The 22,268-nt window shown below is 47.5% G+C and overlaps 1 protein-coding gene across 1 annotated transcript; it reads right to left on the reverse strand.

The window, feature by feature from the left end:
• Nucleotides 1-17,706: 17,706 nt before the first annotated feature.
• Nucleotides 17,707-22,264, reverse strand: TLR4 (toll-like receptor 4; the record flags this gene model as incomplete). Its single annotated transcript, XM_010007952.1, has 2 exons — nucleotides 17,707-19,966; nucleotides 22,164-22,264. Coding segments are annotated over 2 exons (2,361 nt in total), but the record flags the coding sequence as incomplete, so codon positions are not given.
• Between the last annotated feature and the right edge of the window lie 4 nt (nucleotides 22,265-22,268).

The raw sequence follows: 22,268 nt of genomic DNA on the forward strand, positions 1-22,268 counted from the left end.
ATGCTGGGGGGATGCGGGAGGGGTGCTGGGGGAATACTGGGGGGATGCTGCACTGCCAGCCCGGGAGGAGCCCTGCTCTGTGTGTCAGGAGAAGGTCACAGCCACCCCACCCTGCCAAGATACTGAGGGGCAGGGGAGGGTGCAGGGATCTGCCCGCTGTGTTGGAGGAGCTCTGTGAAACAGCAAGAGAAACATAACAAGATCGTTTGAATGCTCCAAATCAAAGGCTCCCAGAGAGAGGCATCTGCTGCTGGCTCTCCCTGCTGGGTTCCTGAAAATGCTGGCGACACACTATTTGGATTTGAAACCACTGGAAGTTTTGCAACCAAGTTGAGTGCAGTCTGGGATTTCACCCTTTCTCAGAAACAATCTGCAATCACTGTTGCAGCAGTGAGGAGGGCACAGGAGGAGGGGACCACAGCAGACACTTGCCCAGTGGGGAGGGCAGCCGGTTAATGGCCCTGCCTGGGGGTTTTGCTGGTTTCACTTTCCGTGAGCTGGGAACCCAGCCCTGGCACTGCCACCAGAATCCATCTGGGGTGGAAGATGCAACACAACTGTGCTTGCTTAGAGAGGTCTTTTCCAACCTTAATGATTCTAAGATTCTGTGATTGTCCTTCAAAAGGAAGTATGCAGAATAAACATCTCAGGAAGGCTACAATGATACTGTATTTATTGGCAGAAAAGAGACAATTATAAGTTTGTTGTTATTATTATTATTGTCATTATGGCAAAGGTTCCACTGAAAATGAGGCTGGTCTCAGTGGTGGATGCTCTTCACATCACAGAAGACATTCTGGACTTCCAAAGACTGATCTGCAAGCCTTGGTACTAACCCTACTGATGAGGGGCCCTGGGGACCTGCCAAGCCCCCCTGATCTACCCAGAGAGCTGCTCAGGAGCCGGGCAGCTCGGGGGGCAGCTCCTGCACTGCACTGCTGGGGGGCACTTCTCCAGATATTTACAGTTGCACTCCAAGGGAGTATAATAGTCCCATCTGGAAACATCAGAGCTCAGAGGGGGCTAGAAGTGCTTGTGGCAATTCCAAGCAGCAGGAGATGGATGTGTAAGGCTTCATAAAAGCCAAGGCAAGGATGTGACTCAGGCAGTCCTTCCCTGCCCTGGCATCAGAGGGTGGGAGAGGACACTGGGTCCTGAGAGGGCACCCGAGCACTGGGGCAGAGAGTTCCCTGCACGCGTGTCTGTGGTCATCAGGGTGAGCAGAACACCCAGCAATGCAGCTCCATCCAACCCTCCCAAAGTCCCTCCAAGGCTCCTAGATGGAAGGAGCAGGGTGTGTGCAGCTTTAGGGAAGGGGCTCACAAACCCCTAGGGAGGCAGTGAGGGGCACGGAGGGCTTGCCTGCCTGCTGCTGCTGCCAGGGAAGGGGAGGGGTGCTCTGGGCTGTGCTGCTGGCCTTTGGGAGGGACACAGGCATGGGAGAGCAATGCTCTCCTTTCTAAGGTCAGGCTGCTCCCAGCATTGCTTAGGCTCAGGGTGACCCTTGCTCCATTGATCAAGTATTTCACATCCCAGCCAAGCAAAAAGTTCTCTGTCAGCAGCCTCCCCCACCATCTCCTAGAGGACTTGCATAAACATGCAGCTTTCCAGCACAAGGGGATATCTCTAGGCACGTTTAAGGGATCATCTGGACTGTTTAACTCCACCAACTCCCTTCCACTGAGAGCCACAGCCCAATCCTTCACCTCACCTCATCACCCCACATCTGGAGCTCATCATGGTCACTAGAAAGCCCCTGTGCAGCCCAGAGCACAGAAATGGCTCTGTCCACATAACCAGCCAGATGTCCCTTTGCAGGTGACATGACAGATCAGGTCAAACTTCCAGTCATCCCCTGAGGTATCGGGGTGAATTCCATGCACTGTATACAAGGTTTTGCTGGGATGGGTTAAAAGGGGAAAGCAAAGACCTTGCAGGATGGCAGGTATCTTAAGATGAAGGCTTTATCATCTCTATTGGAGGGTGTCTAGTCCTCAAAGTTGTGCAGAGAACCATCAAAGTTGTGACTGTGGTGGCTTTGTTAGTGCTCTCTTGCACAAAGGAACACAGCAACTTGTAAAGTGGAACTGTTCCCCTGGGCTGGTCATGGTCACTCACAGCTCCCAGGCTCAGGGTTCCCATGTTTTAGGAGTGCCACAAGGCAGGTTTGTGCTGAAAATTTCTACCAGTCTTTCATGGTTTTATTTAGTTTCGCAGTCAGTCAGATCAGATCTAGTCAGTCAGTCAGATCTAGAGACAAATTGTCACTACTAAAAGGAAAGAAGATAAAGGTGGCCTCTGTTTTTCAGCAAAGTATGTGGCAGGGAGCACCCTGATGTGCCTGCTTAGGGGAAAGAAGGGGAAGCTTAGGGGTGCTTCCCAGGGGGAAAATTCCAAGTGTTTATTCAGGATAAGTCAGCCAAGCAGAGCACTGCCTAAAGAGACTCCAAGTGGTCCTTCCTCCACCACATTCCCCCAGAAACCTGCTCTTTCTGCTTTCAGGCAGCACAGGAGCTAAGACCACAGACAGGCTAGAGTCCAGAGGAGGCCACAAAGATGGTTTGAGGGCTGGAGCAGCTCTGCTAAAGGGGAAAGGCTGAGAGAGTTGAGGGTGTTCAGCCTGGAGAAGAGAAGGCTCCAGGGAGACCTTAGAGCAGCTTCCAGTGTCTGAAGGGGCTCCAGGAAAGCTGGGGAGGGGCTTGGGACAAGGGCAGGGAGGGAGAGGATGAGGGGGAAGGGATTAAAACTGGAAAAAATGGAGATTAGGTGAGACATTAAGAAGAAATTCTTCCCTGTGAGGGTAGTGAGAGCCTGGCCCAGGTTGCCCAGAGAAACTGTGGCTGCCCCATCCCTGGCAGTGTTGAAGGGCAGGTTGGATGGGGCTTGGAGCAGCCTGGGATGGTGGGAGGTGTCCCTGCCCATGCAGGGGGTTGGATCTAGATCATCTTTAAGGACCCTTCCAACCCAAACCATTCTATAGTTCCATAGTTCTATGAAATATAGGACACATCACCTCTCTTCTGTGTCTTGCACTGGTGCAGGCAGTAAAAGTCTTTCCTCCCAGCTGCCAGTGCCTTCTCCTTCTTGTCTTCCCGTGTCCCCATAGTCCAGTAGCTCCAGTCTCCTCCAGAGCTGCCAGGACACCCAGTCTTTGCCCTTCTTGCAGAGCACCTACCCTGCTATGAAGCAGCTCAGTTTTTGTGCTTGGACAGTGAACTTGAGACACTTGGAACCTGATTCCTCTTTCTGTCATCTCAAAGAAAGGGATATGGAGTTGGTGACAGCAAAGAACGTGCTGGGAGGAGCCAAGTGGCTGCTATCAGGACATAGTTTGCTCCCTTCCAACACCAGCTTTCTTCACCAGGCTGTGCCAGAAGCAAACTGGAGCAATCCCACAGGGAAACCCACAGCCCCACACTCCTCCTGTCAGGCTGAAAAACACTGGGAACTTGTGGATTGTGCTGCTTCTTGCTGCAAAAAAAAAAAAACCAAATGGGAACAAATAAATAAATAAATAAATAAATAAGCAAAAGCATCAGCAAATTGGAGGGGCTCCAGGAAAGGGAGATAAAGATGATTAAGGGTTTAGAAGGATTGACCTATGAGGAAAGATTAAAGCAACTAATTATGTACAGCTCAGATAAAGGATGAGTAAAGTGGTGATTTAATAAGAGCCTGCAAATACTCAGGAAGATGTCAACAGTCAGGAAGGGGGAGGAATTATTTAGAGTCCTTCACTGAGGAACAACATGTGTGATGGAATGAAAAGGGAAGGTGACAGGGGACATGGGCACAATGTGGACAAACCCAGAGACTTCTTTAGAGAGCAGCGAGTCAGGAGCACCAACCGTCTGAAAACACTCAGGCCTTCCATTCCTAAGTGACTGAAGAAGGAATTTTCAGAGGTGTTCAGGGGCTTAGAGGTGCAGGAAAATGCTTGAATAGGATTTTCAGATGCCACTAAGCAGGTCTGGCAATGGATTTAATTGGGAGTTGGGCACTTAAATAGTTTCATCTGTTCCATCAGTTGGTTACTTACATCTTTGCACAAACCTTTAAGGTCTGGCTCTAGGAGTCATCAGAAATCCCCCAGTAGGAGATTAGAACTGAATCCCAAGCTGCTGGAGCAGTGCAGAAGTGGTCTGGCTGATCTGCAGGAGGATGTTTTGTAGGAAACCATCTTGCCTTGTCAGGGCACTGTGCATTGATCTGCACAGTCGATTTGAAAGTCAATGAGATTTAAACTCCCAGGCCCATTCAAATAAAAATTTAAAAATGCCTTTGGCACTTAAGCACCTTGGTCAGTTAGGTAGGTCTCTGCTGCAGAGCTGCTGTGGGTTTTTACTGCCCAAGGTGAACCCAAGTCACTGTGACAAAGCTCACCAAAATCAAGGGTGTCCTGCCTTGTGCTTCAGCTGAGTGTGGCACCAGGTCTCCAGGGAAATGTGGCCCATGTTTCTCTGTGCTGCAGTTAAGTCACCCACTGTTTTCCTGGGGACAGGGGACACCCATCCCCAGTAAGTGGTAGGAGTAATCAGCTGGATGGAGGAGGGGTGGGAAGACACTGAAGGAGAAGCAGCATTCACAGTGTAAATTGGAAGTCAAGTCAATTGGTTGCCAGGATGAGAGCCCCACCAGAGCTCCCAGCTAACAGCACTATGAAACTGTAGAGAAGAAATGGCAAGTGTGGACTTGAAGAGGATTACTGATTTGAAAGCTTCTTCCCACTGCCCTCTGCAGATGTCACCCAAGGCTTCAAGACCAGTACAGTCTTCAAGGATCTCAGCCAACAATGCCTACGTGGTGGGGCATTCCCGGAGATCCACCCCTGTGTCACCCTCCTGGCTTACTGCACTCCTGACTTCTTTGCTCTCCTGGTCAGCAAGGTGTCAGAGGAGGTCAGAGGAGTCCCACCAAACACCCTCCAGCTTGTTGGTGGGAACTGTAACCATGCACTGCAGATCACAGAACCATAGAATCATAGAATGCCAGGTTGGAAGGAACGTCAAGGTTCATCTGGTCCAACCTTTCTAAGATAAACTCACATCTCTGCCCCAAACCCAGAAACATGAAAGGTTGTGAAGTGCATCAGCTTTGTCACTGTTCCCAAATCACAGGCAAATACTTAAAAAGAAAGAAAAAGAAAGAAAGAGAAGAAAAAGAAGGCCAGAATGGCCAAAGTGTGAGCTCATCCAGAGCCCACCCACCTGCCTGTCCCAGCTACCTCAGCTACAAGTTTAGATTCTGTGTGAGAATGTTGAACACAGTAATAATAGAAAGCAAGGTGAGAAAAAGAGGTGGTGACTCCTCCTTGTCATCGCCCTGAAGGCTTTTGCAGGGCAAATATTCTAGAGACAGTTTTCATTAAACCACAAACTTGTCAATTTAGCCTAAATATATATATATGTATTTTCAAGGAGTTGCTTAAGAGCAGGGATATTTGACAGACTGGTTTAACCCTTTCACAGCACTTGAGTCCACTTGAAATGATGTGAAAGAGGAAAGTTAGGTACAAAGATAAATGCATAAATGGCTGGAGTTGCTATGGAAATGTAAGAGGATGGAAACTGAAAGTTATCAATAGAGGACTAACTTACTGTTCAGTTTTTAAAATAGTCTTTCTCTACAGAAATAGAACATTTTTCAAATCTCTGTTGGTCTGTATGATACAAAATGGGAAGTGGTTTTGTGGCTGGGTACCTCTATTTAATGCTGCATGCTGGATCTGCAACTGAGATGGTCAATGGGACATACTAAGCAGGACCTTTTTCTCAGGTTAATGCTAATCTCCATCCCAACCACAGAGCCCTGGTGAGAAATGCCAGCCATGAAAAACACAGGGATGTGGGTCAAACTCTGTGGGATCTAATCACAAATAATTTGTATGGATTTCAGGTCAGGTCTGTTGATTTTTTGAACATGGTTTCCCAAGGAAACAAGGCTTATCGGGTTGGGCTGGCTCAGAGGCACTGCTCAGCAGCTTTCCAGCCCTCCTGGCCTGTAAACAGATTTGATGGAAGAAGAATAATTAAGTTCTAACAAGCTTCATAAGGGAGGATATACTCAAATTAGCACTTCTTCCCATCGCCCTTCCACTTTCCATCCCACTCCCAGGACATGATACAAGCTCAGCCACTCTATCAGACACCAGAGAACCCACATGGGAGACAATTGGAGGAAACCAGGCTTCCCACATTCCACTGCTCACAAAGCACTGTGTTTTATGAAGATAAATGTAACACACTCCTCTGGTTCCATTCAGAGAGGGAGAACAAGGGATGTTTGAAGAGCGTAGCTCTCCCTCCATGAGCAGCATATCAAGTGGGACGTGGGACTTGTCTCCAAACCAGCCTCCCTGCTGCTCCCTCCCCTGCTTCCCAGATGCTGATGGGGCTTGTTGGTAGAGTTATCCATCTACAAAATGGCCAGTGCCATTTCTTGCACTGGCAGCTCAAAATTCACAGCTTGTTGCACTCCCCATCCCAAAGGCTTGACTTAACCCATCTGCTGTGGCTTTTCCCACCCCACTGCCCCAGGCAACCCACCCAGCACACAGCCCTGACTGGGAGAGCAGAGCATCACTGGGACACGCTCCTGCCCGTGTTTCCCATGAAATGAACCCCTGAGTCCCTCTCATGGACAAGCATTCAGAGCACATGGGTCTCACACAGCAAGTTGCCCACAGCTGGAGGCATCTTGTTGACTTAGGTACAGCAAACCCCTCCAAAGATGCACAGATGCAGAAGATGCAGAAATCTGGCTTTGCCACGAGAAGAGCTGGCACAGGCTTCAGACTTGGCAAAATAATTCTGCCACTTCCTTATTTCTGAGCCACATTCCCCAAGCCAAGCTCCAGCCCCTTCTGTGAGGGCTTGGAAAGAAATCCATGGCACCAGCAGGATTCTCACCAGCCCCAACTCCCAGCCTGTTAGAAAAAGGCCTTTAAAAATAGTTCTGTGCTGCTAGGTGGGATTTTCTTCTGCAGGTGCTGTGCCATATAGAGTGAGATGAGATGCTAATCATAGCTCCTGCACAGAGGGAAGGGTTCAGGGTTTAGCTGTGTGGCAGCAGCCTCATTTTCTCAGCCATATCATGATATTCTCTGGGTGCCAGGGGGACTGATATCATTGTCATTTCCCTGGGCTGTGTTTGGGAGCAGATGCAAAGAGCAGCAGTGAAGCACACAGCTGTCACCACACCTCTGCTCCAAGGCAGGGGACAGCAGCCCCTGGGGAGGTCTGGTGGATCTGCTCCAAGCTCAGCTCCAGTGGTGACCCCGTAGCTCTTGTTCCATGGGGGACAGGGCCCTGGTCTGGTGGGTGCTGTCCCCTCCAGTTAGAGGGATGAGAGAGAGGGGTCTCCATCTGCAGGGTGGGAGCTATCTTCGCCCACACTGGGGGGTTGGAACTAGGTGGTCTTAAAAGTCTCTTCTATCCCAAACCAGTCTGGGATTCTGGGATTCTGTGATAAGAGAGACTGAGCAGAGACACAGGAGTTCCCAAAACACACCCCCCCTCTCTGACAAGGCTTTGCCTTCCCCACTGAAGGTTCACTTCCCCACCACAGTGCCATGCTGGCTCATTAAAAATTCCCCACACCATAAGACAAATAGTTTTCCCCCAAATGAGTCAAAACCACTACATTTCCCTTAACAGCAAGTTGCCACCACCCTGCTCAAGGTGCACAACCTGCTTGGCATCTGAGTGCTCCTTTTCTCTGCCTCTCACCAGGGTGCCAGCAGCCACTCCTGCTGCATGGGCTGGGCACCTCCTGCCAGGTTCCTTCACAAAAGAGCTGTCAGTGCCCAGAGGGAGAAGGTCCCCACCAGAGTCTCAACATCTGGATATCTTCAATGGAGCAGCCTGGAAGTCTCAAAACATGGGGACATTTCTGACAGGTTCTCCCAACCCAGTCCAGCAAACATGTCCACCATCTGCTAAGGTTCCCAGGACTGAAATGCAGGTGGGAATTGCATCACCACCACTCATAGCACCTTCTTTTATTTCCCTCTTTGTCAGGCCCCATCTATGCTGAGCTATGCCCACTTACTTGTGCCAGCTCCCACACTTGGGGCTCTGGTACCTCCTCAGCAGTTCTGTCTTCCCCATTTCTCCAGAGTTGGGTTTTTAGAAGTTTGAGTCCAGCCACTTACAGTGTCCTGGAGGGGGACAAGTCATCCCCAGTTTATGTACAGTTAAAGAATCTTTTCTAAATAGAGGCCCAAGCCAAAAGGTTGCTTCAAGGGCTCTCAGCACCATGAACAAATCCTGGGAAAGCTTGAGTAGGGATGCACTTTGGCCCAGCACTCACGTCCATTGGTTTTGTTGTTCCTTCCTTTCCAACGTGCAGTTCCTTCCTAAGCCCCAGATTTTATGAAAATGTTTCATTTTTACCTTTTGCTGCAATATTAAAGCTATTAGGTTATGTTTTGCTTTAGGGACACAGATTGTGTGCACTCGATCCAACAACTTGTCATGGCTTAGGGAAAGATGTGATCTTTTTTACAATGCCTGGACCCTTTCCAGGTCCACCCTGAGCTGATTAGTTGGGTACCCAACCTGGAGCATCTCTCCAGCCAGTATCTGCCCTGGGGGCCTGGCAAATCATTGAATAGTTTGAGTTAGAAGCGACCTTAAAGATCATCTAGTCCCAAACTCCTGCATGGGCAGGGACCCCTCCCACTGGATCAGGTTGCTCCAAGCCCCATCCAACCTGCTCTTGGACACTTCCAGAGATGGGGCTTCCACAGCTTCTCTGGGCAACCTGTTCCAGTGTCTCACCACCCTCACACTAAAGAATTTCTTCCTAATATCTAACCTAAATCTCCCATCCTCCAGTTTTAATCCATTCTCCCTTTTCCTCTCACTACAAGCCCTGCAGGGTCCTGCAGAAGAAAGTCTGATGAAACCATGGTGAGAGAAGTGACATTTGTCACCTGGATTTGAGCAGCCACGACCTCATTCTTGAGGGGAAGTTCTCAGAAACAGAGATTACAGCTACATAACTCTGCCTTTTTGTCACCCACACCATGCACACAGCCAGAGGTGACTGCAAAGTCACCCCACCATGACCCCTCAGCTTCCCAATGCCACATACCCAGAGGTTTCATCAGATGGGCAGGCTCAGAGTCTCAGAGCTCTTGTGTGGTTACCAGCAGCACAGCTATGAAGCCCCCTTTGCAGCCTCACACGGATTCACTTCATGCATTTAATCCTGACAGCCCCAGTACATTCCTTCTGAAAAGAACACCTTTGTTTCCCCTCCCCTGAGCTACCACTTCTTGCTAAATGTCATTAAAAGCAGAACCCACAACAACATCAGTGCTTGAGGAAGGTCGAAACCACCTTGGCTGTAATCCTGGTGTGGCACTGGATGGGGAAAACAAATATAAATTAAAAAACGAGATACTTTCTTCCACTTCTCTGTCAGCTCCACTTTGCATCAAGTTATCTCCTCTGTATGTCACACAGTTATTAAAGTTGTGGATTGTGGCTCAGAGGGGGAGTGTGAAGGTGTGTGGGTTTGAACGTGTGTGTGTGTCTGGGAAACTGGGTCACCCAGAGAGTGCTCCCTGAAAACTGCCCTGCCAAGTCCAGGCTAGCAAGACTCAAAGATACCCCTGATAATGGTTTTCTGCTTCCCATCATGTTTTGAAAGGAGCAAATAATGCCACTTTCTGCTGTGTTTTGTATCTTTTATTCAGCAGCTTCCTGAGGTAAACAACCATGGGCAGGCAAACTTAAGGGGATGCTCCTGTCACCTGCTGGCTGCTCACACTGAAGTCATGACACACTTGGCTTCCAGGAAGCTTTTATATAAAAATCCACTTTTTTTTTTTTTCCCCAAAAAAAGTCACAGCTATCAGGCAGGACAAGCAGCTCCCCCGATTTGTCTCAGGCTCCACTCTCAGCATCTTGTTCTCCTGCCACCCTCCCAGGCCCAGGGATGCTGGAGGGCACCTCCTCAGCATGCAGGAGACCTCCATGGGCATCACCCTGCTCAGAGCAGAGGGCTGGGCACCCTTCAACAGGCAGGCAGCTTTGGATTGTTCTCAGCACTCTGAATAAAACAGCTCAGGAAGTTTCTGTCTGGGGCTGAGGGGCAAATCTTACCACCCACCTGCCCCTCAGCAGGGAGGAACCAGCAGAGCAGAGCACGGGGCTGGCCCAGCTCAGCACAAAGCAAGGCTGGGGCAACTGCTGGGGGCAGAGAGAGGCAGGGAACTGAAACTTGCTGACTGTGCACATCTGAAAGTCGTGGGCCACAGCCTCAGGAGGAGCAGAGAGGGGGAAGACCGTGGGTTTTCTTATCAGCAGCTTATTTTAATACTTCCAGCATCAGTGAAAGGATGGCAGAAGCATCTCAGCTGAGAGGGCTTTACTGCTGAGGTAGAATTGCAAAAAGGGTCCTGGGGCCAAATCCTGCTTTTTATTGTGCTTCTGTCAGTGCATCTATTTCTTTTAAAGAAAGAAGAACTTGGCTGCAAGCAGGACTGGTGACAGGAAAGGATCTGGCTTCAGATGCACTTTTGCTGGCACGGGGGAGAGCTGGAGAGGATTCCAAGACTCCAAGGTGGGGGAATTAGAGCTAAGGAATAGAAAGTGCAGCTTTCCCAGGTTCTAATCCAGACTCCACATACCTCTTAGTGCTTCACTCCAGTAAATCCCAGTGTGCAGGTTGTTAGCCCCATTTTACCAACTGAGAAAGCAAGGCAGGGCAAAGACAGCAGGCAGCGTTTCTCCTCCAAGGGGGCTCAGCAGCTTCCAAAGCCAGGCAGGGATGGTAGTGGGCCCCTCCCAGCAGACTATAGTGCTTGGAAAAGCAAACAGGGGGATTGCAATCTGGGAGCAGGGGAGGGGGCACAGGCTCCCACCAGATCCATGAGAGAGGGAAGGAGCAACTTTCAGGCCTCTACTTGGGAATTCCACAGCGTGGAAGTTGAACCACCCAAGAGATCCCACCACATCGGGCAAGTTTGGAGTTGTTTGGGGGTACTAAAGAGAAGAGCTCATCCAGGGGCCTCTGGTGAACACGTTCAGCTGGAGCAGGGACATAGGATAACAGTGTCCTCAAGCCAGCTCTGTGTCCTCTGGCTAATGTATTCAGCAGTGAGTTTAGGGGATCTCAGGAGAATGAACTGTCAGTGCATCAGCAGCAAGGGCTGGCAGGGGAATTACTGCTAATCCTTCTTGTGGGACACAACACTCCAAAGGATTTAAAGACTGTTTTAAAAATGTTTTAAAAAAAAAAAAGAAAAAAAAGAAAGAAAGAAAGACACCTCTCCATTCTTTAATACATTTTGGGTTGGTCACAGGCTGCTGGCTGGGAGCTGGGAGAGGAAAGAGAAATTTAAGGAGAGGGAAAGGATGAGAGAGGGAGAGAAGAAAAAAGAAAGACTGGAGATGAGACCTGGAACAAAGCCTAGTTACCCTCTCTGGGAGTGTAGGCTGCAATTACATCTCTTTTGCCTAATAATACTCCTTTGTTTTTGCTTAGTACTCAAGATGTAGCAATAAGAGAGGACTGAGCTGCAGGCAGGGGAGGCTGCAGTTGCTCTCTTACCTCTGGGATGCCCATTTGCATCCCTGCTGCACAAATCCAGGTCTCAAACCAGTACTAACCTCGGGGCTTGGGCCACAGAGCTACTTCAGGGACAGAAGAGACACTATTAACATTGTTAAAGCAGTCCAGAGATGTAATCTGGGCAGCTGGCAGATGCAGACGTGCTTTCAGGTGCAGATGTTTCAGTTGCTAAAGGGGGAGGCTGCAGGGGGAGGCAATTCAAGGCAATGTTCAGGGAAGTGCTGTTGTGCTTCTCTGATAGCACAACCAGTGACAGTCACAGCTAAAATCAAACTTCCTGCAGCCTGAGGGCACAGAGAGCACTGCAGAGTGGGTTTAAGGCTGCCCTAATGAACACATGAATGCACCTACATAGGAGACTTCAAGGCCAGAGTTTAATCTGTATTTAAATATATTTAAATTGTGACTCAATCCTTCTACTCCAAATGAGTAGGAACAAGATTAATGCAGGTAGGGAAGGCCAGCCCAGCCTGAGCAGTTTCTGGGGAACTGCCTCTGCTGGGAAGACATGGACAAGAGCAGGCAAAGTACCATTTTCTTTCAGGATGCCTCAGGATGATGTTTCAAAAGGGTGAAGCAGGTTCTCCCAGCTAGGAAGCACCAAGGTGAGAACCTCACAGGTGCCAAATCTGGGCTTTCCCCAGCAGGATATGCTGAACAGAGCAGAATTTCCTCCCTCTTCTCAGGAGGGATGGAAAACACACCACTGCTGCCTTTGTTTGAATAGGCACCAGTATGCAAAAACCTGATGCAAAAGCAACTTCTCAGAGGCACTGATTGCAAAATATTTTCTTACCACCATTATGCAAAAAAAAAGGCATCACTAACAGACTCATCACAAAACTTCTGCCTTCTCAGTGCTTTGAGCTGTTAGTGCAGTAGACCATGGGACCAAACCACCTCCAGCAGCTGAGATGTCCCCAGCTGCTCTATCATGGCCACTTGCCCTGAGATCCTTTCCTATTCCCTTTTCTTGATTTTCAAGGCTTTTAACCATTCTCTCTCTTTGATGGTTGGATTTAGTGATCCCAAGGGTCTTCTCCAACCTGAATAGTTCTATGATTCTATGATTCAATTACACAATGATCCTCTCTCTGTGCACAGAGCAGGTCAGGGCTGTCCAGGCTGGTGGAGGATTGACTTTGCCCTCTCCATGACCTTGAGGCTGAGGAAGGCTGGTTCTGCTGGCAGATCTTCTACAGATCAGGCTTTGGTGTCATTTGTCTCAATTCTGAGTCGGAGCTGTGATGGTGAAGAACAACTTGTTCAGGAATTGTTTCTTTCCTTCCACGTTCAATTGCTCTCAGTCTCACTCAGTTCATATTGATTGACTGCACTGACTCAAGCTGTTTTGCAAAAGACAGTCAGTGAAATTCATTCTGGGGATTCAACAGTGTTTTTTTACTGCTCAAACCACACGTGTGATACAGGCAGGTGAAGGTTTAACAGTCAGAGGGTGGGGGTAAGGGCTGGCATGGAATTTCCATTTTGTCAAAAGTTCTGCCTGTCAGCATGGTACAAAAATTAAACATTTTGAGTGTTTTCCACAAAACAAAATTTGCATTTTTTAAATTTGGGTAGATGGAAACATTTTTACAGTTTGGTTTGGGAGGCCAGTCAGGTTATGTAAGAGGTTTCTTTAATTTAAGAAATCAAAAATCAAAAGGTACTCTGAAACAACAGCATAAGCCTACACAGACGGTTTTAAAAAAATGATGTTGTGGAGCAATTTAACTTTTATTTGAAATCCCTTTTTCCAGCCACACCAAAACACTGTAAAAATCAGTTTCTATACAAAGTCTCTATTCCAAGCTTACAACCCCATGTGATCCCAAACCAGAAACCCTGGCCTGACAATCTCTGTTCCACAGCTTCACTACTTCAATTAAATACACGAACCACCTACAAAAATAGCTTTTCCCAAAGGACAGACCCTGTTCCAGAAAAGTTTTGACCTGTTGATGTCAAGTATCAGTTGATGCAGAGAAACCAGCTGTTTTTTCTTGTTTACTTGATCTTTTAACTGCCACTGGAAGCCCGTGCTAATACAGGGAGAGCTCAGGCTGTTCCTGCAGCCAGGCAGATCCAGGCAGGCAGTAACTGATCTGGAATTTTATGAAATGTCTCTGCTCCAGTGTGGAGATCACAAATGCAATCACACTACTGAGGCCTTGCTTCTTTCACAGCCCTCACTGCAAACCACATCCTGGTGATGATGCTGGCACATCCTGATGGCCTCTGAGACATCACCCTCTGCAACGCAAGGAAGACAGGAGCTTCATCCCTACTGGCACTTTGCATGGCTCAAATTAAGCACATGGTGACATCAGGACACATCCTCATCATAAATGAAATTAAATAGTTTGGATGCAACAGCCCTTGGAGCTTCATCTCCATCTGTTTTTATGATCTGGGAAAAAGAAATGCTTTAATAACTGGAACATGTTCAGCTATTTACAGAAGATGAATGGAGACCTGCATGGATGTTTGTTTGGCTGCTCGTTGGTTCACCCAAATTAGTAAATAATATCAAAGCTACCTGCTGCACAGAGAACACTTCCAAACAACAATGCATGCCAGCATTTTTGGAGACAGGAGAACCTTCAGATCTTTGCTTTAGAAGTTTGCTTCCAATAACAAAGGCAAATAGGTGTGTGCATTTCTGTTTGAACCACGATATTTTCTCCATCTTTAGTATTTAGGAAAGTTGTTCTGAGTCTTCCAAAAACAAATCTACTTTTTCTCTGCTGGGCAAAGGATGAAAATGTAACTGTTGATACAATCTTTTATCTCCAGACTCGTAAATGACAAAGTATGGAAGACAGACACTGCCAGGACAGGTTGATGACCCCTCAGGGAGGGCTGGGACCTGCTCACCCAGCAGAGTCCAAGGCTGAGTGGATGGGACATTCACAGCAGCTGGCTGTGCCTGGCCCCCAGGCCCCACCAAGTGGTGTTCAAGTCACCAGCCAGCCTGACGCAGCAAAAAAGCCCCAAAAATCCTAGTTGTGTTGCTAAAGGTCTCAGGAGTAAAAGGAATCAACTTCCGTCTTCAATGCACCAACTACTGCTGAGACCAAGTGAGATCTCTAAATGCATGGAGGGAAGAGGAGTGATGGTGACTGTGGGGCCTTCAGAGGATGAACCTCTTCTGAAAACCTTGTCTTCTGAATGCCCCAGCCTTCAGTCTCACTGCACCATACAGGCTGGGGCAACTCCTGTATCCATCTCTGCTGCAGAGACTCAAAGCAAAAAACAGCAAAAGAAGAAGAAGTGACTGTTTTCTTTTTTAATTGTACAGGTAGGAGCCTCCTCCCAGCATCATCACAGCTCTCTTCCTAAAATTGCTTTGATATTCAACGAACACTCACTTTTAAAAAAATAATACTGTCCTAAATCCTAATTATAATCCCCAGAACCACTTGCAGGCTTTCTGAAACTCATTATTATAATTACAATCAAGAATCATAGGACTCTTCTCTGAGTGAGAAACACAGACACACTGAATTGTTTGTAGAGGAGCCACAAAGAGAGAGAGAGTGAGGGAGAAATGCTGCTCAAGTGCTGCTCAATTCAGGAGCAGAAACTCCCACTCCATTTATTTTTCCTCTTTTGTTTTCCAGTTTAACTGGTAGCTGCTGAAATCCAGACCAATATTTGCTTTGTCTTCTGTGCTCCTGTTGAGCCTCAATCCAGGGAACCTAGAGCTGTGTCCTGGTTCCCTGCCCCTCCACCTCTGCCCCTGGGTGAGGAGGCAGGTCTGCTGGAGAGGTGCTGGGGCCCCATCACAGCAGAGGTAGGGAGATCCACACTTTGGAAACTGCTGCAAAACTCCTTAGCAGCTGCAAAACAAACTCACTCGGCAAGCGAACGCAGCGTTGAGCTTCGGTTTGTTAAAGCTTCATCCCACGGGTCACAAAAGATGTTAGAGAGGGCTGTGGGTTTTTTGGAAGTGTTATCCTGATCTCTTAGTGACACAGCACATAGAGAGGGAACCGAGTTTCAGCGTTGCCAGCAGAAGCCCTGGAAGCAGCTCTCCCTCTTGTGCAAATAGTGCCTGGTGTCGGTCTCACTTGACGCTGCCACCCACGGAGACGTCGCTGCCTGGTGCTTAGAGAAGTGAGATGGATCAGGCCCTTCCTCCTGAATAAATAGCAGATCTGATTCACCACCCCATCGCTTCTGTGGTATCTCTGTAGAATGTCATTGATTATAGAAGGATTTGCAAGTTTAAAACTAGACTAATTCAGTGATTAATCTCAACCAAAGCCTTCTGTAAACAGAGAGCAGTGCTCCAGCTGCTCTTCACGTCCATGGAGGGCTGTGTGATAGGACTTGATGGCATTTAGACTTCCCTGCCCATATTCAGAGCAGCACTGGGACACATTCAGTTCAGTTAACCCAGACTTTTCTCCTTTTCTCCCTGCAAAATGTTGGGCATGTGATTCTCCCCCTTTACTTGGCTCTCATGAGACCCCACCGGCAGTACTGTGTCCAGTTCTGGAGCCCCCAGCATAAGAAGGACATGGAGCTCCTGGAGAGAGTCCAGAGGAGGCCACGAAGATCATCTGAGGATTGGAGCAACTCTGCTATAAGGACAGGCTGAGAAAGTTGGGGTTGTTCAGCCTGGAGAAAAGAAGGCTCCAGGGAGATCTTAGAGCACCTTCCAGTGCCTGAAGGGGCTCCAGGAAAGCTGGGGAGGGACTTTTGACCTTGCAGTGCTTGTAGTGAGAGGAGAAGGGATATTGGATTAAAACTGGAAGAAGGAAAATGTAGGTTAGATGTTAGGAATAAATTCTTTAGTGTGAGGGTAGTGAGACCCTGGCCCAGGTTGCCCAGGGAAGCTGTGGCTGCCCCACCTCTGGCAGTGTTGAAGGGCAGGTTGGATGGGGCTTGGAGCAGCCTGGGCTGGTGGGAGGTGTCCCTGCCCATGCAGGGGGGTTGGGAGTAGATTGTCTTTAAGGTCCCTTCCAACCCAAAACATTCTATTATTCGTTGATACTCAGTGAAACCATGTCCAGGGACTACTCTGTTCCATGGAGCAACCAAACCATGGGAAAGGCTGACCACAAGTGTTGAGATGCCCACCAGGACCAGGGGCTAGCACAGTGGTATTGGGGGGGCACCTACAGCACCTTCCAACAACAAACTAAGGCTGGTCCAGAGAAGAGAGAAGCTTGTTCTCTAACTGTCTGACTGTAAACATCAAAACACTGTGCTCAGGCACAATCTTGCTCATCTAGGGCAATCTCACACAGCACATCCAGAAACATTCATTGAGGAGAAGTTGGAGCAAAGAAATATCTTGATTTTAAAACTATCAAACATTTCTGTAGCTTCTTCTGCTCCTACTGATCTTTGGATACCACAAGAAATCTTCAAACCACTCTCCCAAAAGCTGCATGATCTGGATATAAAAAAGAGTTTCATGTGATTTAAATATTTGAGGGTTTCAAGATTGTGTCTTGGGTCTAAAGCAAACTGAAACACATGTTGGGGAAATTTCCCACCACCAACAACTTCCCTTCACACTGAGGACAGAACTGCTCAGCTTCACTGAGCAGCTGCAAGGTGCTCTGTGGCTGCAGGGCACCCCATTTCCTTCTGTAGGGTTTCCCCACTGAGTCATGGTGCCTAAGGAGGAAGACCTTCAGGATCCAAGACTTTCAGGATCCAATTCTTCTCTTTCTCACAAATTTTGGAGCCAAGGATCCTGTACCTTTGCTCTCCCCTGGAGATCCTGTGGTCTTCTAAAAGCAACAGACTCTGAAGTTCCACTGGGTAAATGGCCCCAGGACTCAGATCTACTCTCAGAGGCAGGCAAAGGATGGTAAGAGCAGCTCATCTATTCACCAACCCACCAGAGCTGTGTAGACTGCTGGACCAGCTTTGGTTGACAGCTGCAAACATGGAGTTCAGGCATGTGCAGCTGTTGTCACTCCTCAGCTCACAAGTTCCCTTGAGAAAGGGTGACCAGCAAGGCAGGTATTTCTGTAGTGTTTTTGTAGTGCCTTCATCCTCTTCCTCCAATGCTGAACAGCCACAGAAGAACCCACCTCTGAGCATCAGCCATCAGCCAAAGCCAGGATAGGAGACAGGCCAGAAGTGACCTCTCTCTCTCTCTCACATGAGCTTTACATCCTCATGATTCCATTTTTTGCCTTCCAGTAGGACTCCTGTCAGCTGCCTCAAGAAGATGTGCCTGCTTATTTCCCTGTTTTTCCACTCCAGGTAGGTGTTCCTCCTCAGGTATCGGGACAGCCCCAGCCTCTGCCTCAGCAAGGCCTTATTCACTTCTTCTAGCACAATCATGATGATTCCAGCCTTTCCTTCAACCAACTGCCAGGACTGGGCAATGTCAAACTCAAAGCTACACCACTTGCTCTCCAGAAAGTCAGTAGAGATGACTGCAATGACATTTCTGCTACTCAGAAAACCTTCCTGGATGATATTGGTGACAATGGGTATCCCTGGTAGGAAATCCCTGTAGTAAAGACAAAGCTGGAAGGGAGGTGTTCCTCCTTCTAAGGGTTCCACCAGCTCTTTCATCACCCATTCTTGGTCTTTGCTGGAGTGGATAACAAATGCATCATAGGTTTCACCCCTTTCTGCAGAGTGTTTACACCCACTGAGCAGCACCAGTGAATAGTATAGCTGGAAGTAGCACTTGTAGATCAGGAAGCAGAACACTGCTGCAGCCAGCAACACAATCACTGAGGATGCCACTGTGGTGGCACTGAGCTGGCAGGAGGACAGATCAAAGCTTGCCAGGCTCACGTTCTTCAGGTATGTAGGTGTGTGGCATATCATCAGCTCCTTGTTCTGCAGCAGCTCCTGCTTTTCCTTGACCCATTTCAGAAAGTTCAGGTGCACACAAGAGCACTCAAACATGTTTTGAGAGATGTCTAACAGGACCAGACTATGAGGCAGGATTTCCAGGGCTGAATCCAACAGAACAGTCAGCTGGTTGCTGCTGAAATCCAGACTTGTGAGGGCTTGGAGAGGTTTGTAGACTAGAGGATCAAAGCTCAGGAGCTTGTTGTTGCTGATGTTTAGCTCTTTTAGTTCTGAGAGGGCATCAAATGTACTTCGATCCACCTGTACTAATTTGCAATTTGAAATATCCAAGGTGTGGAGGTGAGTTAGGTTGTTGAAGTTGTTGGCTAGTTTATTGTTCTCAAAGGAGTTGCCTGCCATCTTGAGCACTCGCAAGGAGTTCAAGCCACAAAATGTACATTGGGATTTCACATGAGTACTGGTGTAGGAAATATCCAGGTAAATGAGCTTCTGCAGGGATAGGAAGACAGGGTAGAAGCCAGGACCAAATAACTTGGTGTGCTGAAGGTCCAAATACAGCAAATTCTTCACATTAGTGAATTCTCCAGTCAGCCTGATGTCAGCATTGAAGCTTAGGTTCAAGTGTTTCAAATTTGGACACTGGTGGAACTGAGGGGAGCAGCAGCTGCTGAAGGAGAGGCGATTCTCACTCAAATCCATGACCTCCAGGTTACTCAGACTCTCAAATCTCTGCTGGAAGCCAGTGAGATATTTACTCTTGGTAATACGAAGCACTCTCAGCTCCTTGAAAAGAGAGAGCTTCATGGCAGGCACTTTCTTAAACTGGCACCTCTTGCATTCCAGCTGTTTCACTTGAGAGAACATGGGAACCTCTGACACCTCTTCAAGATGGAGGTCCACCAACCGAATACTGGGGACGTTGCCTATGCAGTTAAAAAGAGTGTCTGTGTCATTCTCAAAGTCCCTGAAGCAAATTAAGACAAACTCTTGCATTTGTACCTGACACAGTCCACTCAAGAGTCCATTCTGGAAGTCTTCCAGTCTCTGACTGTTGCTGAATTCTCCAACTATTAGTCTGTTGACCTGTAAACCAGCCAGGCCTTGAAGAGAAGTGTGCATTGCATTGAAGTTCTCAAAAGAGGACCTTAGAACCAGCTCACCAAGGTGAATCTTTGCAAAGGACCCTGGCTCTATGTGTTTTATATCATTCAAGGAAAGCACCAGTGTGAGGTTGAGCCTGTTCACTTCCCTCAGGGGCTCAAGGTCTCTTTTGGAGATATATGTGATCTTATTGGAGAAAAAGCTCAGGTGCCTGAGGGAGGTCAGGTTGGTGAAAAACTTGGGAAGCTTCAATGAAGCAATGTTGTTGTGGCCCAAATTCAGTTCCTGCAGGGCACGCAAGTGTCCAATGGGTAGATCAGTCAGAGAGGTTATGTTGGTTTCCACTAAGACTAGTTTTTTCAGAGATGTTAAGCCATAGAAGGCTGCTGGTCCCAGGAACCCCAGGGAATTTGCAGTTAAAATTAAGGTGGAAAGTTTACTAAGATCCTTAAAAGAGTTATCTTCTATTGTATGGAGGTGACACCTGTAGGGCAGTAAAAGAGAAAAAATGTGCATGAAACAGTGTCCCTTTCATGACATGTTCACTAACCCTACTGCTGGTGCAACATCCTCAGGCTCATCCTCATGCTGGGGCTTGGTTTGGCTTCACTGTGCTGGGCAGAGCCAGCTCTCCTGAATGTGCCAAGGGGACCCTCCCACAGAGGAGACCAGGTCTCACCTTCTCCTTCCTCTCTAAATCTGAAGTTCAATTGCAAAGCCAGAGACCTTGACCACAGCAAATGTAAAAAAAAAACAGGCAGGCAGCAGGAAAGAAGCATTTTAGCTTCCTGTTTAGGCCAAAGTAACATGGTCATGACCATCAGTGGTGGCAAAGCCCAGCAGACACTGCACTGCCTCACACCTTGTACCCTCACAGCCTTCAGAACTTTGCTGCAGCCACACCTGGGCCATGCCCTGGCACCAGCATGTTACAGCAGTGGCACAGCTCATAACTCTGTCAGCAGGTTTGCTTTTGATAAGTGAGAGGGAACAGACTCCAGGCCATGACGGCTCTGAAGGAGAAAAGGGAGAGAGAAAGAAGGTGGCCACCTAGAGCACTGAGTGCAGTTCTGGGCTCTCCAGTTCAAGAAGAACAAGGAACTACTGGAGAGAGTCCAGCACAGATCACTGAGATAATTAGGGGACTGGAGCATCTACCTGTGAGGAAAGGCTGGGAGAGCTGGGGCTGCTCAGCTGAGAGAGAAGGAGGCTGAGGTGGGATCTCATCAGTGCTGATCAATATCTACAGGAGGTGTCAGAAAGATGGGGTCAGACTCTTCTCAGTGGTGTCCAGTGACAGGACAAGGGGCAATGGTCACAAACTGGTACGCAGGAGGTTTAACTTAAATATAAGACTATACTTCTTTATTCTGAGGGTAACAGCACTGGAACAAGCTGCCCAGGGAGGTTTTGGAGTGTCCATTCCAAACCCACCTGGATGTGTTCCTGTGGGATCTGCTCTGGGGATCCTGCTCTAGGAAGGGGGTTGGACTAGGTGATCTCCAGAGGTCCCTTCCAACCCCAAACATTCTGTAATTCTGTGATTCTGTAAAGATGAATTCACATGGCAAGATCCAAAATTTGAGACCCCAATCCATTCTTTAATTAATTCAAGCCAAATTAGCTTTATAATCCAGCCAGTGTCTTACATCAACCCTGCTCTGCCACCAGCCACTTTGGGGCTGTAATTGTGATGGGATGAGTGACATTTTTTAGTGAAACAGTTTACCCAGAGAAACTGCTGTCTCAAGTCAATGGAAATTATACATCAATTCAAATTTGCTAATAAGCCTCCCCCATCTCCTCCCCCAGATATGTGAGGAGAAGAGAAAAGAGAATATGCTGATATTTTAAACCAGCCTTTTAGAAAATGAATGTCCTTTCATTTTTTCTTTCTTTCTTTCTTTCTTTCTTTCTTTCTTTCTTCTTTCTTTCTTTCTTTCTTTCTTTCTTTCTTTCTTTCTTTCTTTCTTTCTTTCTTTCTTTCTTTCTTTCTTTCTTTCTTTCTTTCTTTCTTTCTTTCTTTCTTTTTCTTTCTTTCTTTCTTTCTTTCTTTCTTTCTTTCTTTCTTTCTTTCTTTCTTTCTTTCTTTCTTTCTTTCTTTCTTTCTTTCTTTCTTTCTTTCTTTCTTTCTTTCTTTCTTTCTTTCTTTCTTTCTTTCTTTCTTTCTTTCTTTCTTTCTTTCTTTCTTTCTTTCTTTCTTTCTTTCTTTCTTTCTTTCTTTCTTTCTTTCTTTCTTTTTTTTTTCTTTCTTTTCTTTTCTTTTCTTTTCTTTTCTTTTCTTTTCTTTTCTTTTCTTTTCTTTTCTTTTCTTTTCTTTTTTCTTTTCTTGTCAAACTCTGATTAGAAAAACAGCTCACCCAAGATGTTCCACTTCAGAGTTTTTGTAACAGTGAAAATTCTGACATTTTTCTTGCTCAGAGAGAAGTAAAACACCTTCCTCCTCCTTTTCACATCCCAGCCTACAAGATCAGAGTGGCAGACCCAGCCTGGTGCAGAGGGTGTGCACTTAGTAACTGGACTAAAGGCTGCTTATCACTTGACCATGGGGATGTGCAGAGAGACAGACATGGGAACAAAGTCACTAGCAAAAGAAACTCAAGAGACCCAAAAATAAGCAACCACAGAGGCCCAGCTGGTGGAGAAAGATTAACCACTACCCACATACCAGAGCTCATTACCTTGTAAGATCCAGAAGCTGCAGTTCAGGGACTGATGAAAAATAATGTGACCCCAGTGATTTCAGATTATTGAAACTGAGATCCAGGTGCTGGGTGGTGTTTGGG

Source organism: Chaetura pelagica, unplaced genomic scaffold (assembly GCF_000747805.2).
Source record: "Chaetura pelagica isolate M959 unplaced genomic scaffold, ChaPel_1.0 scaffold361, whole genome shotgun sequence".
NCBI lineage: Eukaryota > Metazoa > Chordata > Aves > Apodiformes > Apodidae > Chaetura > Chaetura pelagica.